We start from the raw sequence: 16,808 nt of genomic DNA on the forward strand, positions 1-16,808 counted from the left end.
CTGCCATTATAAAGCATGGATGTGTCAGGATATTTATTAAAATATCTCAGATTGTGTTTGTCAGAAAGAAGAAAGTGATCTACACCTAGGGTGAGTAAAGCTTGGGCTAAATTTCATCTGAAAGTGAACCAATCCGTTACCAACCCAACTTCATTGTCATAAAACAAACCAAGCTATCCTTAAAAAAAATCCCACATGGCATTTCGATATTCATAAACACCTAATCCAAATAAGATCAAATCCCACCAGCATTTTCCAGAGCAGCACAAACCCAGCAGGCCCTTTCCCAGCCTTACGCCGGATCACATATTTAACACTAGTAAAATCTTAAGACCCTAGTAACAGCTGCCAGACCTCTTCATACCCACACCACTGGACAGTGACGGATAATGGAAAGAGGAGCCGCGTGATTGGTCCTTTGCCTGGGGGGAATTACTGCATTATGCTCAAAATCACAAAGCAGACTACAGTACCAACAATGACCTGGAACAGCAGAAAAGCCATGCCAATTTCCATTAAGTTTAGACCAGAATCCTACAGAGACGTTGAATGCAAAAACCAATATATGTTGGCATGCGACTCTTTATTAGATAAATAAAATGCCTAAATAAAGACTCCACACATCTAGAGCTGTTAGACTAATAAAACGGTTTGGTGATTTAGTGTTTCTTTTAGTCACGCCTGAACTGGCACTTCATTGCACAGATGGTCACCATTGCCAGAGCAGAGCTAAATATCATTATTTTCCTTCACAAATAAAACGTGCAATGAGTTAGATCCTTCACAGATGGGTTAGGACGAAAACAACTCATTTACACAAACACAGAACATGTCAGCACCCTAAATAATCAATGACTACCTCAACACAACTCACACTCTGATCATCGACAAACACATCTGTTCCTCCGATTCATCACACGGCTGACTGGCTGGACACACTTGGAATACCAGATGCAGACCTACTGATCTGAACTAATCAATAATATTATCATACATGGTGATGATCTGATATAAAATCAAACATTCACCGTCATGTGATGAGAATATGAGACTCGGAATTGTCAGATTATGTACTAATCAATAATATCAGATATGATCTGATGTTATGTGACTAAAAATATCTCATGCAGATATTCAGAATCTGTTCATAACATGCAAAGCTTGTAGGTCTGATCTCTAGAATTAAACTCTGACTCTAGAGATGAGAACAAATCAGATTCAATATTCTGAGTCTGTCAAGTGAGATCAGATCAAAGAAGTGTGTGAGATATTCTAACAATCATATTGAGATATTCTCAATATTAGATGAAAAATCTGACCTCACATATGTCAGAGTGTGTCTTGGTTTAATCATAATAGATCAGATCACTGTTTTATATCATTAGTCAGATCCAATGTTATACATTAATGACATGATTAGAGTGTATCTGATAATGATGATCAGATTAGGTGTTAGATCTCTAGATTAGAGAGTGTATGATATTCCTTATGAATTAATAAATCAGATCAGTGTGTGTTATTGATCAGATCAGATGTTGTAGAACGACAATATTAGAGTGTGATTGATATTGTTCAGATTTTTATGTTATTAATAAATCAGCTCAGTGAGTGTCTGATATTATTGATCAGATCAGTTGATTTGTTCAACGCGTCATTTAAATGACTAACTTAACGTTACACTGATTCCCTGCAGCACTTTAGACACATTGAACTCTAAAAAAGACAAATTCCCAACATTATTCATTATTATTAGAGCATTATCATAACTAATGTGAGTGTTATTTGCGAAAAGAAAAACAGGAATATTTTTACCCATCTGTTTGTTTGATGTTAGCCGCTGCTAACAGACTCGCTAACGAACGACAAACCGTTATTTTACTTTACCTCAGAATAAATCCGTTAGAAAGCACGTCCGTCCTTATAAACTCCTATTCTTCGGCGTGTCCATGGTGTCGGTAACGGACAGAAACGGCCCGGTAAACGTCTGCTGAAAACGCTCCGTCTCTTGAGGTGCAGCAAAACGCGTACGCACTCCAGCAGACGGCAGCAGCGGCGTTAATGCGCATGCGCGATAGCAGCCCGGGCGCTCTCGCGGTGTAACCGTTCACTGCATGCGCGTGCTGCCATCTAGCGTTTAGCGCGTCGATTCTGTTTACAATCACTTCTGGTGGGTTTTTGGTTATAATACATCAGCATAAAATAAATTTAGATTAATTAAATCACTGATAATCGTGTATATGTGTGTGTTTGATGTATTATACACGGGGGATGTAGTAAGGGGGAATTGTTTTGAACATGTCGTTGCAGCCCCAGACCGTAGGTGGCAGTGTGAGCGCTGTTTGTTTGTATTGTCTTCTGCAGAAGAAAAGCTCTCGTGTGTCTCATGTCTGCTGCTGTTGAGAACTGAGCCATGGAAAGAAAACACATGTCTGCTTTATCTATTTATCAGTCATTATCAGGAGGAGCAAAACCAGAAGTGCAGGTAAACAGTTGCATTTGAGAAATTTGTGTTTTTTGTATTGTGATTGTTACGGGGGAACATAAACCTCATTTCAGTGAAAAGTTGTTAACCTAATCACATCAATATATTCTGATATAATGAAAACACATTGAATATAGAATATATTACATAAACATTCTTCAAATCCTCACTCTTCACTCGCTAGCAAAAAAAGTAGTTTGATTGCCATTTAAATTCCACTAAATATGAAAATCATTAAATGGTATACATTATAAATCATTTTTTTTTAAATCGTGGTCCGCTGGGGAGTGAAAATGTGTAAATGTTAAAATAAAACAAGGTTATACACTACCTAAATAAATAAAATAATACATGCAACAGTACAGTACTATATTAAGTAGGCAAAATAATAATGTAGAAGCATATAAACTAAATATTTTCTAAATGTTATAATAAATTAGTACATTTATTAATGTTAAAATAAAAATTAAGGTTATACTACCTAAATAAATAAATAAAATAATACAGATTGATTTTAAATTACTTTAAAAAACTAAATAAATAATACATGCAACAGTACAGTACTATATTAAGTAGACAAAATAATAATGTAGAAGCATATAAACTAAATATTTTCTAAATGTTAAAATAAAAAATAATTAAATGTATTAATGTTAAAATAAAAAATGAGGTTATACTACCTACACAAGTAAATAAATAGCTTGAATAAAATAATAAAAAAATAAGTAAATTGATTAAAATCTTTTTAAATAAATAAATAATACATTTAACAGTTCAGCACTATATTGAGTACAGAAAATAATGTAGAAGCACTTTCTAAATAATATTTTATGCATATTTATAATATTCATTTTTCACCATGTAAATGTGGTCTTTATACATTAAAATATATTGCTGCCTTTTAAATTTTAAATTGGGGGTCCCATGCACCAAGATGATAACATTTGCGGGTCCAAATAAAAGACTGAAAACCCTTGAATTAAAAAAAAACCCCACCATGGTATTACTGTCATGTTATCACCACCATTTTTTGTAAGAGCTTTAAATTTAATTACATGAGTGTGCTTTGCAGACTAAGGCTCCGCCAGCAAAGAAAATCAAAAAGAAGGAGAATGGCATCCAATTTAACAAGAAATCAAATAAAAAGAAAAGAATGAAACCTCTGAAATCCCACATGAGGCCCAGCAGCAGTGAGAAGGAGAAGTCTAAAGGCGTAAGTGTCTAACTCTACAACAGCAGATACAGGATTATCAGTGGAGATTTGAAGCTCATGCTGTTCTGTTTTTTTTTCAGGAGAATGACTGTGAGACAGATGACGGAGAAGGATTTGTCAGTCCAGCTCTTGGGACACTCCTGACGGATCTGGCAAAGGTCAACAACAGCAGAGACAGAGCCAACAGACTGTTCCAGTGGCTTCTTCACCCAGTCCAAGAGAAAAGCTTCCTCAGGTTTGAGACCACACACACATTTATAGCTAAATTGAATTAGTTTCTTAATTGATGAACTTTGCAAAATTGGCACTGTTGTTAAACTGAATTGAATCAACAGCTGAAAAATGACAGTATCGTCTTCTGTAAAGCAGCTGAAATTGAAACTGTGAATGAATGATTCAATGTTTCACAAAAAAAAAAATTTTAAAAGCCACTTGTCACCACCTACTGGTGTAACAATGTAATTGATACATTTTTTATAGACATCAGTGTTTATATCCAAACTATGAACTGTTATCAACTAGGGATGCACCGATCCGCCTTTTTCGCTTCCGATACCGATACCTCGGATTCAGTGTCGGCCGATACCGATCCGATCTTCAAGTAATAAGAAAAGTGCTAAATTACCTAATAAACTGTTTGCCTCACATAGGGCTGTGACGATCTGTGTCATTTAGAAATAAGATTGCGTGGGTGTTTGAATCAAGTTTGCAATCTTTTAACAATTAATTGTGCAGCTCTGCATTGCAGTCAACTACTTTTTAATGAAAATGATGTTGAATGTTTCTTTTGATATTGGTATTGAAATATGATCATTATCTTGGACAGTTTACATTAGATTTACTTAGTCACCCAAAAAGGTTACTAGAAGTTAGTAAAGATGTCTAGAAGTAATTAAAGATTGTGTTGTTTTGTCCACATTATAGAGATAATTGGGAGAAGAAACCAATGCTGATCCAACGGCAGAAACCAGATTATTACAAAGGACTCTTTTCTACCGCTGAGTTTGACCAGATCTTAAGAAACGTAAGCAATTTTTGTTCTTTGATTGAGAGGGAATCTGTATATCTAAAGTCGCTGTCAGATAAAATGTTCAGTGCTTTGTTCAGGAGAATGTGCAGTATGGAGTGAACCTGGATGTGACGAGCTACACAAATGGAAAAAGAGAGACACACAATCCTCCAGGAAGAGCGTTACCGTACACAGTGTGGGATTTTTATGAGGTATGGATCATGAATATTTCCCTAATACATGAAACTGATGTGTTATATGATTACTGGTATTCATTTATGGCTTAGAAAAAAAGAACAGTTAAAAACTATATAAAAAAGTTTGTCTTGGCTTGAAAAGTTGGCTTGAAAAAGCTGGTCCAGAAAGTTTGAAATAGTTTTAGAAGTTTGAAGGTTTTCAGTTTGATAGTTTAAGTTTTAGTTTAGTAGTTTTGCTTGTACTCGGGTGATTGTTAAGGTGTTGCTATGCAGTTGCTAGGGTACTCAGGGTAGTTGCTAAGGTGTTGCTATGCGGTTGCTAGTACTCGGGTGATTGTTAAGGTGTTGCCATGCAGTTGCTAGGGTACTCAGGGTAGTTGCTAAGGTGTTGCTATTCGGTTGCTAGGGCAATCTGTGTGGTTGTTAGGGTGTTACTATGTGGTTGCTAGTACTCGGGGTGATTGCTAAGGTGTTGCTATGCGGTTGCTAGTACTCGGGGTGATTGCTAAGGTGTTGCTGTGCAGTTGCTAGGGTACTCGGGGTAGTTGCTAAGGTGTTGCTATTCGGTTGCTAGGGTAATCTGTGTGGTTGTTAGGGTGTTACTATGTGGTTGCTAGTACTCGGGGTGATTGCTAAGGTGTTGCTATGCAGTTGCTAGGGTACTCAGGGTAGTTGCTAAGGTGTTGCTATGCGGTTGCTAGTACTCCGGTGATTGTTAAGGTGTTGCTATGCAGTTGCTAGGGTACTCAGGGTAGTTGCTAAGGTGTTGCTATTCGGTTGCTAGGGCAATCTGTGTAGTTGTTAGGGTGTTACTATGTGGTTGCTAGTAATAGGGGTGATTGCTAAGGTGTTGTTATGCGGTTGCTAGTACTCGGGGTGATTGCTAAGGTGTTGCTGTGCAGTTGCTAGGGTACTCGGGGTACTTGCTAAGGTGTTGCTATTCGGTTGCTAGGGTAATCTGTGTGGTTGTTAGGGTGTTACTATGTGGTTGCTAGTACTTGGGGTGATTGCTAAGGTGTTGCTATGCGGTTGCTAGTACTCGGGGTGGTTGCTAAGGTGTTGCTATTCGGTTGCTAGGGTACACTGAGTGGTTGTTAAGATATTATCAGTGGTTGCTAGGCTGTTGCTATGCGGTTGCTAAGGTACTCGGGGTGGTTGCTAGGATGTTTTTCAAGTTAACAAACGGTTTCCGCAAAAATAAACACCGCTGTTTTCAACATTGATAATAATCAAATGTTTCTTGAGCATCAAATCATCATATTAGAATGATTTCTGAAGGATCATGTGACACTGAAGACTGGAGTAATGATGATGAAAATTCAGCTTTGACAGGGTTCATACAAGCGATATCTTTGTCATAGTATCCTTTCAATGGTTAAGGGGAGCGTCAGATTCAGCTTGACCCCCTATATACACAACATGTCTGTAAAGCCTCAGTTTTTATTCTACTGTGAAAGTGTGAAGTTTATTGACAGATGTTGTTTGTTGTCTGTCGTCAGAGTGGCTGCTCTCTGAGAATGCTCAATCCTCAAGCGTTTTCCTCCACTGTGTGGCAAGTGCTCTCCATTCTTCAGGAGAAGTTTGGCAGTATGGCGGGCGCAAACGTGTATGTGATGATGCATAAACATTATTCATAAATATTTTATTCATCACTGTCAATTGTCATTTACCTGTGATATGTTTTTCAGATATCTAACACCACCGGGGACGCAGGGTTTTGCTCCTCATTATGATGATATAGAGGCTTTCGTTGTGCAGCTCGAGGGCAAAAAACACTGGAGAGTGTACAACCCTCGGTGAGTGATTTAAAGAGGCTTTTTCAGTCTTGATTTGTTTTTGGGCTCTACTAGATTAAGTTTTCATGCTTGAAAACACATTATTTTTCTCATATTCTCCATTGTTGCAGCTCCTCTCTTCCCAGTCTGTCAGTAACGCTCTGTTTAGTTCCTGTCTCTATGAAGCCCCTCCTTCTGAAAAGCACACTGTGCTCTGATTGGTCAGCTTTAGCAGTGTGTTGTGATTGGTCAAGTGCTTTGAATGTATTTGGGAAATGTCCCGCCTCTTACCATAACCACGAATTTCAACACACAATCTAACTCAACCAGGCACCTCCCCTTTATTTAATGTATGCCTTGGGCAGGAATTATTTAAAGGGATAGTTCACCCAAAAATGAAAATTTGATGTTTATCTGCTTACCCCCTGGGCATCCAAGATGTAGATGACTTTTTTTCTTCAGTCGAAAGCAAATTATGATTTTTAACTGCAACCGCTGCCGTCTATCAGTCAAATAATAGCAGTGATTGGGAACTTGAACAATAAGAGTCGAAAAAACTTCCATAGTCAAATCAAAATTAAACCCTGCGGCTCGTGACGACACATTGATGTCCTAAGACACGAAACGATCGGTTTGTGAGAGAAACCGAACAGTATTTATATAATTTTTTACCTCTAATACACCACTAAGTCCAACTTCGTTCAGCTTCCGGCTAGTGAGGTCTGATCGCGCTCTGACAACGGAAGTGATGTCTCGCGCTCATTGAAGTATATGGGCGAGACATCACTTCCGTCAACAGAACGCGTTTTTTGACCTCACTAACAGGAAGCTGAACGAAGTTGGACATAGTGGTGTATTAGAGGTAAAAATTATATAAATAATGTTTGGTTTCTCGCACAAACCGATCGTTTCGTGTCTTAGGACATTAATGTGTCTTCACGAGCCGCAGGGTTTAATTTGGATTTGTCTAAGCAAGTTTTATTCACTCTTATAGATGAAGTTCCCATCTACTGCTATTATTTGACTGACAGACGGCAGCGGTTGCAGTTAAAAATCATAATTTGCGTTCGACTGAAGAAAAAAAGTCATCTACATCTTGGATGCACTGGGGGTAAGCAGATAAACATCCCTGAACTATCCCTTTAAATAAGGAATATTGTGACGTGTTCGTTCTCAGAAGAAAACTCAAGACTACAATGGAGGCATTTCAGGGAGTTAAGAAACAGTGACACTGAAATAGAGGATAACTCCAGCTGGAGGGACTGTCATGCTCAAACAGCAACATTACACACTAAAAAAATATGAACATGTAAAGTAGCATAATAGGACCCCTTTAAACATTAGCTGTAACATATCAGACTCAAACGCCTCAGAAAAATAAACTAAAATCTTTAACTGTACCAAGTGAAGAGATGCAGTATTAACTTGTAGCTCCTCTGTCGTCCCTTAGATGTGAAGATGAAGTGTTGCCGCTGGTGTCCAGTCGTAAGTCTTTACACACTAACTTATCTGAAAGCACAAGTATTTTATTAATTCTCAAGGGGATAAACTCTCTGTCTGCTTCATTTCTCCTCAAGCTAATTTCAGTCAAAATGAGATCGGGCAGCCCATCATGGACGTGGTGCTGGAAGCTGGTGATCTGCTGTATTTTCCCCGTGGCTTCATTCATCAGGGTGACTGTCTGCCTGACGTTCATTCGCTGCACATCACCGTCTCCTCCTACCAGAGGAACAGCTGGGGAGATCTGCTCCTGAAAGTACAAGCCTTTATCGATAAACAAATTTCACAAAAACATCTTCACACCAAAAATCAAAAGGAAAAACAACATTTTACTTAAAGAAAGTGATTTTAGGGCTATTAAAGGGATAGTTCACCCAAAAATGAAAATGTTCTCATAATTTCCTCACTCTTGTGTGATGGTTAATAAAAGAGTTTAAAGTATTAGTATTTTTCTTCCACACACCATTGATTTTCATTACATGGACTTGCAGAGCTTTATTTGTGTTTATCTGAAGAAAAAAGTCATCTACATCGGGGATGTATATGACTTTTTTTCCCATGAAAATTAAACACATTTAAATCCTCCTTTTCCTAATTAACAGTAGTTGTATTTTTTTTTTTTAATCTTATGTAATTATTTTTACACTGAGAAAAATTTCTTTACATTTTTGGTGTGAAATGTGCTCTAACCATGAGCAATAAATTTTTTGCTGTATTTATTTAATCTTCATTAATGTTAGTTAATGAAAATACAGTTGTTCATAGTTTGTTCATGTTAGTTCACAGTGCATTAACTAATGTTAACAGGATTTTAAAGGTGCCCTAGAACCAGTTTTCACAAGATGTAATATAAGTCTAAGGTGTCCCCTGAATGTGTCTGTGAAGTTTCAGCTCAAAATACCCCATAGATTTTTTTTAATAAATTTTTTTAACTGCCTATTTTGGAGCATCATTAATTATGCACTGATTCAGGCTGCGGCCCCTTTAAATCTCGCGCTCCCTGCCCCCCGAGCTCTTGACTATAATACAGTGCATTTACAAAGTTCACACAGCTAATATAACCCTCAAATGGATCTTTACAAGATGTTCGTCATGCATACTGCATGCATACATTGGATCATGTGAGTATAGTATTTATTTGGATGTTTACATTTGATTCTGAATGAGTTTGATAGTGTTCCATGGCTAAAGCTAACATTACACACTGTTGGAGAGATTTATAAAGAATGAAGTTGTGTTTATGAATTATACAGACTGCAAGTGTTTAATAATGAAAATAGCGACAGCTCTCTTGTCTCTGTGAATACAGTAAGAAACGATGGTAACTTTAACCACATTTAACAGTACATTAGCAACATGCTAACGAAACATTTAGATAGACAATTTACAAATATCACTAAAAATATCATGATATCATGGATCATGTCAGTTATTATTGCTCCATCTGCCATTTTTCACTATTGTTCTTGCTTGCTTACCTAGTCTGATGATTCAGCTGTGCACAGATCCAGACGTTAATACTGCCTGCCCTTGTCTAATGCCTTGAACATGAGCTGGCATATGCAAATATTGGGGGCGTACATACTAATGATCCCGACTGTTACATAACAGTCTGTGTTATGTTGAGATTCCCCTGTTCTTCGGAGGTCTTTTAAACAAATGAGATTACATAAGAAAGAGGAAACAATGGAGTTTGAAACTCAATATATGTCTTTTCCATGTACTGAACTCTTGTTATTCAACTATGCCGAGATAAATTCAATTTTTGAATCTAGGGCACCTTTAATAATGTATTAGTAAATGTTGAATTTAACAAAGATTAATAAATGCTGTAGAAGTGCAGTTCATTATTAGTTCATCATAACTAATGTAGTTAACTACTGAACCTTATTGTAAAGTGTTACTGATTTTTCATGTAAGACTCAACAATTTACATTTTGTGTTATCAAATGCAATTCAAAATACAGTACAAAAGTGTACAATTTAAAAAATTAAAATGAATGAAACGCATAAAGGTTGATTTAATCATTTTGTATTTTATTTTATCTATTTATTATGTAAATGAGAGCTTTGGGGGAAAATATGCTTCCTTATTTCTTTAGATTTTTGGGGTGAAATGTGATCCGGATATTTCTATGTAAGATTCACTCAATGATGCTGTCACTTCAGTGAATATATTTGATTTGCAGTTGATGCCAGCGGCTCTGGAGATTGCGATGGAGGAAGACGTTGAGTTCAGGAAGGGGCTGCCGCTCGATTACCTTCAGTTCATGGGAGTTCAGAACTCAGAGAAGGTACTTGTGTTTATACTTCATTAATATCTGTTCATTCCTGATCTATATTGACACTGAAATGACACGTGCATGTGAACAGGAAGACCCACGAAGAGATAAGTTCAATGCACACGTTCAGGGCCTGATGAAGAAACTGATACAGTTTGCTCCAGTTGATGCTGCTGTAGATCAGAAAGCCAAAGACTTCCTGCACGACTGCCTTCCACCTCTGCTGAACGCTGGTGAGTCTCAAATTATAGTTCATCATTTTCACATGACGTCACACCCTTATAGAAACGCCCACGTGGAGGGCAAAACAAGACTTTCCTCTGCTGCCAGTTGTTTTGTACTAAGTACTAATGTAGTAAGTGATATTAAAAAACTAAATTCAGTATACACCGTATTGATGATGCATACTATGTAGAATGTAAATGCAATGTGCAGTTGCTCATTGAGCGTTTAGCGAGTTGTGTTCATATTCTGGCCTCATCTGCTCGCCTGTATAGTATGCATCATCAATAAGGTGTATATATACTGAATTTGATCTTTTAATATCACTGTTTTAATACATAAAGACATGTTAACTGTTTTTCACGTTAAGCGTTTTAGACTGCCTCGCTGTTTTTAGTGATTGAAATACTGCAGCAGGTGGTGTATATGAATCACAAGTGCCCAAAACTTGCATTTTGTTCACATACTTTGTGTTTTTCGTCTTTTGAGAGGTGATCTTTTCCAGATCTTTTCAGGCACACTGTCTGCTCTATTACATGCAAGTGATCAGATCAAATAAGATTTGTTTGACCAGACATATCTACATTGGTCACTTTGGTAACAGTGTAGGCTTGTTTGAAATCCTGTTTGAGCATCCAGAGCGTCCTGCCAATCCGCATCTTCAAACTTCCATATGTAGTTTGAATCAGATTTGAAAAAATCCAATTTCTTTTTTTCTTTTTTTTCTTTTTTTTTTGCTGTCCAGACTTTCAAAAACCCATATGTATAAAATCTGGATATGCTAAAAAAATCAGAAGTCTGAATAAGGCCATAGATGGCTTACAGTGGCATGAAAAAGTATGTGAACCCCTTGCAGAATCTGTGAAAATGAGAATTATTTTAATAAAATAAGAGGGATAATAAAAAATGCATGTTATTTTTTGTTTAGTACTGTCCTGAGTAAGATATTTTACATAAAAGATGTTTACATTTAGTTCACAAGACAAAACAATAGCTGAATTTATTAAAATAACCCCATTCATAAGTTTGTGAAGCATTGATTCTCAATACTGTGTGTGGTTACCTGATGATCCACGACTGTTTTTGTGTTTTGTGATGGTTGTTCATGAGTCAAATATGCAAAAATGCTTGAAACCATTGATTCTCAATACTGTATGTCATTATCTGGATGATCCATGACTGTTTTTGTGTTTTGTGATGGTTGTTCATGAGTCTCGTGTTTGTCCTGAGCAGTTAAACTGAGCTGTTCTTCAGAAAAATCCTCCAGCTCCTGCAGATTCATCAGTTTTCAAGCATTTTTGCATATTTGACTCATGAACAACCATCACAAAACAAAACAACAGTTGTGGATCATCAGGTAACCAAACACTGTATTGAGAATCAATGGTTCACATACTTTTTCATGCCACTGTAAGCTGCCCATGTCCATTCATTAAAATGCATTTGTGTGTGTTTTGCAGAGGAGAAGGCCGGCAGTGTGTACGGGGCTCCTGCTCGATGGGGAGATGGTGAGGCCCTTGATGTGGCAGTTGAACTGAAGAAGCAAACCCAGATCAGACTGATGCGGGCTGGAGCTGCAAGGTACCTCATCCAGAACATAATTTTTTTTGTAACACTTCTCAGTCTTCAGAGCAAAATACATTATATTTTACTTTACTTTAAGGTGCATAAAGTGAGTTTGGTCTGATGAGAGAACTTTGGGTGCTGACCAGATGGATGCTTACATGATAATGTATAATTAAAGATACACATTAATTTAGTTGTTTTGTTGTGATGAATGCTATTTAAAATTAAACCACGTGTTAGAATTCAAAATAACTTGTCTTCATAGGTTGTGCAGTGATGGAGACACTGTGTGTCTTTATTACACTACTGAGAACTCTAGAGTCTATCACAAAGAAGAACCCAAGAACATTGAGATGAAGGCAGAGGTAAACCTGTACTCGTTTCAAATGACTGACTGCAGCTTGTACCTTTTGTTAAGCATTTGGCTGATTTGTTTTTTTTTTTTTAAAAAACAGCACATAGATGCCATGGAGTTTCTGATTCATTCATATCCCAAGTATGTTTCTGTGGCCAGTTTACCATGTGAGACAGCGGAGGCTAAGGTACCGCATGAATTTGTTATAAAATGCACGACTTTAGTGCTTAATGACATGTTGAAATTGCTTTTATGCACATGTGTTACAGTATGTTGTGTTTGAAATGAATCTCATTTTGCAGATGTCTCTGGCCGAGCTGCTGTTTGAGAAGGGACTGATCCGCACAGCTGAACCTTTGACAGCTGAATAAAAACATTTTATTGGCTAAAGAAAATGAGGGTTCTACATCATATGCTTGTCATCTGTCCAAACTACATATTTTTGTAAACTAAAATGATCCAATGTGTATAAAACATCTTTAGAAAACCGAAGAATATTTTTGAGGTTTCTTTTCTTTGTTGAACAGCATATGTGTGTGTATTCTTTTTATATATATATATATATATATATTACAGTACAGTACAGTCCAAAAGTTTGGAACCACTAAGATTTTTAATGTTTTTAAAAGAAGTTTCGTCTGATCACCAAGGCTACATTTATTTAATTAAAAATACAGGAAAAACAGTAATATTGTGAAATATTTTTACAATTTAAAATAACTGTTTTCTATTTGAATATATTTCACAAAGTAATTTATTCCTGTTATGCAATGCTGAATTTTCAGCATCATTACTCCAGTCTTCAGTGTCACATGATCCTTCAGAAATCATTCTAATATGATGATCTGCTGCTCAAGAAACATTTAATGTGTACAACTGTACAAAATATTTGTGTACAATATTTTTTTTCAGGATTATTTGATGAATAGAAAGTTCAAAAGAACAGTGTTTATCTGAAATCTAATCTTTTGTAACATTATAAATGTCTTTACTGCCACTTTTGATTGATTTATTGCATCCTTACTGAATAAAAGTATTAATTTCTTTTCAATAAAAATAAAAATTCTTACTGACCCCAAACTTTTGAACGGTAGTGTATGATGCTACAGAAGCTTTGTGTTTCAGATAAATGCTGTTCTTTTGAACTTTCTATTCATCAAGGAGTCCCGAAAAAAAAGGACACAACTGTTTTCAACAATGAAAATAATCATATCAGCAAATCAGCATATTAGAATGATTTCTGAAGGATCATGTGACACTGAAGACTGGAGTAATGAGGCTGAAAATTCAGCTTTGCGTCACAGGAATAAATTACTGTGTCAAATATATTTAAATAGTACACAGTTATTTTAAATTGTAATAATATTTCACAATATTACTGTTTTTTACTGTATTTTTAATTAAATAGATGTAGCCTTGGTGAGCAGACGAAACTTCTTTTAAAAACATTAAAAATCTTAGTGGTTCCAAACTTTTGGACTGTACTGTATGTGTGTATATATATATATATATATATATTAGTAGTGACCAAAAGTGTTTGTTTTCTATGACTAAAATATGAGGAAAATATGAAGGAAGTACAAAACACTAAACTTTGTTTTTATCTGACAAAATTATTTTGCAAAAAAGACAAAATTGTTTTTTGTTTTTACTATGCAAAACAAAATGCATAGAAAAACAAGAAAAAGCATATATTGATTACAACATAATCATTTATTAATATTTCATTAGTTAATTTTCTTGTTTTTACATGTGTTCATAATTTCTTTGTATGACAGCCTGCCAAAAATTAGCCTATCGTTTGCACAATTTGGCATGTTTCATTATAACAAATAAAACAATTGACTCCAAGCACAGCTACACAATATGCTTATAACACCTTTAACACATTTTTAATAATTGTCAATTTTTTCTAGACCAGACATAACTTTTGGCCACTATATATATTCACATAATTGCTGAAGTTATGCAAACACTTAAAATATTTAATCAGTGTTATCCATTGCCAAGGCCATACATAAACTTAGTGAAAACAAACATTTGTGTAAAGTTGCTAAAACAGCATTAAACCAGTTTAGCAGTTCTTTTGACAAACTATGCTATTGCATTCAAATACAGCATCAAAAAGATGTCACTGCAGATGTTATTTTGGTCATATAATCCTAATAGGCCCTTTAATGCGTGATGGGAAAACAAAAATTATATATTTTTATAATTATATATTTTCAGTCAACACAGATGATGCAACAAAGTCACACCAAATGAATGAGGCAGTTATAATCATATTTTATCTGATGTTTAATTAAATGATGATTGCGATGTGGAGCAAGAGTTTGGACTAATAAAATATAATTAAATGTGGTCGGAGCCACCCAGTGCAATGTGACAGAGAAACCAACCAAACTAACAAAATGTCCTATCACTCGTCCCGTAATAAAAACTACAAGGCATTACAGAACTAAATGCAACATTTATTGCACCAACATGCTTGAAATCAGAGACATGGTGGATGAACAGACAATATACACATTCTGGGCAGAGGGTCCAATAAATATTACTGCAGGAGCCTCACTTCCAGGTGTACTGCTCGCCCGGCTTCAGTTCCCTGAAATCACAGTTACACATTCAGACATGATTCATTTGCAAAGACACACTATGATTTTATTAGATGTCATACGACCTGCTGTATAAAGCACTCTTGTTCCTGAATGCTGTGAGTTTCTGATCATTCCGTCGGTCCAGATAAACCCCGATGACAAAACCCAGAGGGACCAGAATATTGACCCAGTGCTCACGAATCGCTGCAGCGAAGTTCACCATGATGCCTGTGATTAAAGAAAAGAGACAAATTAAAGGATTAGTTCACTTTCAAATTAAAATTTCCTGATAATTTCCTCACCCCCATGTCATCCAAGATGTTCATGTCTTTCTTCTGTCGAAAAGAAATGAAGGTTTTTGATTAAAACATTCCAGGATTTTTCTCCATATAGTGGACTTAAATGGCTTCCAAACGGTTGAAGGTCAAAATTACAGTTTCATTGCCGCTAAAATGTAATATACAATATGCTAGTGCAAGTATATAACAATTAGTTCAAACTTTTACCTGTGGAGGGCAGTAATACACTTAGCAGCATCTACACTGCCGGAATTCTGATAGAGAAGAAGAAGAGACCTAGTTCAAGACGAGCATTTATGGTTAAAATGTATATTTTTTTTTTTTTTAGAAAATGAGCGATGGTTTCTCTAGATAAGACTGTTATTTCTCGTTTGGTATCGTTGTAAATTGTAATTTTGACTTCCTACCGTTTGGGCTCCATTGAAATCCACTATATGGAGAAAAATCCTGTAATGTTTTCATCAAAAACCTTAAAAAAGAAAGACATGAACACCTTGGATGACATGGGGGTGAGTAAATTATCAGGACATTTTACTTTTAAAAAGTAAACTAATTCTTTTAAGTTTAATGATTTCACTTCACCTCTAATTTACACTAGTTTGGACACACTTAACTAAATGTATGTTTTTCCATCATCTTATAAACCTTTTGATATAAAGGCTTCTGCTTTGATTACATTAAACATAAATGAATATGGTATTGTAGCCAATAATGTGGACTACATCACGTTTCTATATCAGTCATGTGAAATGAAAGACTGAAAAACAGTAACGTTAATTCTGCAACATTCATTGATCTGCCTGTCTGCAAAACTCAGTCTCACCTCATTAATATCTACAGATACAGATTAAATTAATCGAAATAGAAATGTCAAAATGAAAATCATCACATTATCAATGTTTATTGATGTGAAGGTGACTGTTCTGGGCCCGCGTCCTCACAGAAACACGAGATTTTAATGTCATTACATCTGCAGAAAACTCTTACAAACGTTTACTTATCTTTAATATTCACAACCAAATATAAAAACACGTCCATTAATTAAATATATATGAATTTAGAGTAATTTACCTTCTAGTTTCCTCTGTGTATTATTAGCACAGCAGCATTAGCAGGAAGGGTTAGAGGGCTTTGGACTGTACCAACTAAAATCATGACAGTTTGATGCGATAATTTTCCTTTCCTCCAATGTTTCTGTGCATATTTATCGAATATATATTGTGCACATTTACATATGTCAAAAGAGAAGGTGATATAAAATCATAAAAAATAAATGTTTGGATGTTTTTGAAAGGCTAAATCCAGCCAAAA

General features: G+C 35.8%; 3 protein-coding genes across 7 annotated transcripts in view; 1 reads left to right on the top strand and 2 right to left on the bottom strand.

Annotated features, from left to right (window-relative positions):
• extl3 (exostosin-like glycosyltransferase 3) overlaps window positions 1-2,081 on the bottom strand; it is a 49,170-nt gene extending 47,089 nt beyond the window's left edge. For 3 of the 4 annotated variants that reach the window (XM_067384463.1, XM_067384462.1, XM_067384461.1), the window contains exon 1: window positions 1,885-2,081. The gene's annotated coding sequence lies outside the window, so the exon portion shown is untranslated. The remainder of the gene's footprint in view (window positions 1-1,884) is intronic. The other variant, XM_067384460.1, reaches the window with a different exon arrangement.
• riox1 (ribosomal oxygenase 1) lies at window positions 73-13,087 on the top strand. Of its 2 annotated transcripts, XM_067384465.1 has the most exons (16): window positions 73-90; window positions 2,362-2,482; window positions 3,555-3,695; window positions 3,776-3,930; window positions 4,620-4,719; window positions 4,803-4,916; window positions 6,401-6,507; window positions 6,590-6,697; window positions 8,127-8,161; window positions 8,254-8,432; window positions 10,366-10,470; window positions 10,550-10,691; window positions 12,141-12,261; window positions 12,512-12,611; window positions 12,702-12,788; window positions 12,904-13,087. In XM_067384465.1, exons 2-16 carry the CDS (start codon window positions 2,411-2,413, stop codon window positions 12,970-12,972), a joined length of 1,635 nt encoding a protein of 544 aa, XP_067240566.1. In that variant the 5' UTR covers window positions 73-90; window positions 2,362-2,410; the 3' UTR covers window positions 12,973-13,087. The 2 variants fall into 2 exon arrangements, 1 of the variants encoding a protein (XP_067240566.1); XR_010894981.1 differs by lacking the exons at window positions 12,702-12,788; window positions 12,904-13,087 and adding an exon at window positions 12,344-12,412 and having other exon boundaries at window positions 12,512-12,583.
• Window positions 13,088-15,052: 1,965 nt separating this feature from the next.
• On the bottom strand, window positions 15,053-16,649 carry LOC137018615 (NADH dehydrogenase [ubiquinone] 1 beta subcomplex subunit 1-like). The gene is made up of 3 exons (XM_067383301.1): window positions 16,569-16,649; window positions 15,282-15,426; window positions 15,053-15,206 (listed from the first exon to the last, which is right to left on the bottom strand). Exons 2-3 carry the CDS (start codon window positions 15,419-15,421, stop codon window positions 15,170-15,172), a joined length of 177 nt encoding a protein of 58 aa, XP_067239402.1. The 5' UTR covers window positions 15,422-15,426; window positions 16,569-16,649; the 3' UTR covers window positions 15,053-15,169.
• Window positions 16,650-16,808: the final 159 nt, after the last annotated feature.

This window comes from Chanodichthys erythropterus, chromosome 4, assembly GCF_024489055.1.
Source record: "Chanodichthys erythropterus isolate Z2021 chromosome 4, ASM2448905v1, whole genome shotgun sequence".
Lineage (NCBI taxonomy): Eukaryota > Metazoa > Chordata > Actinopteri > Cypriniformes > Xenocyprididae > Chanodichthys > Chanodichthys erythropterus.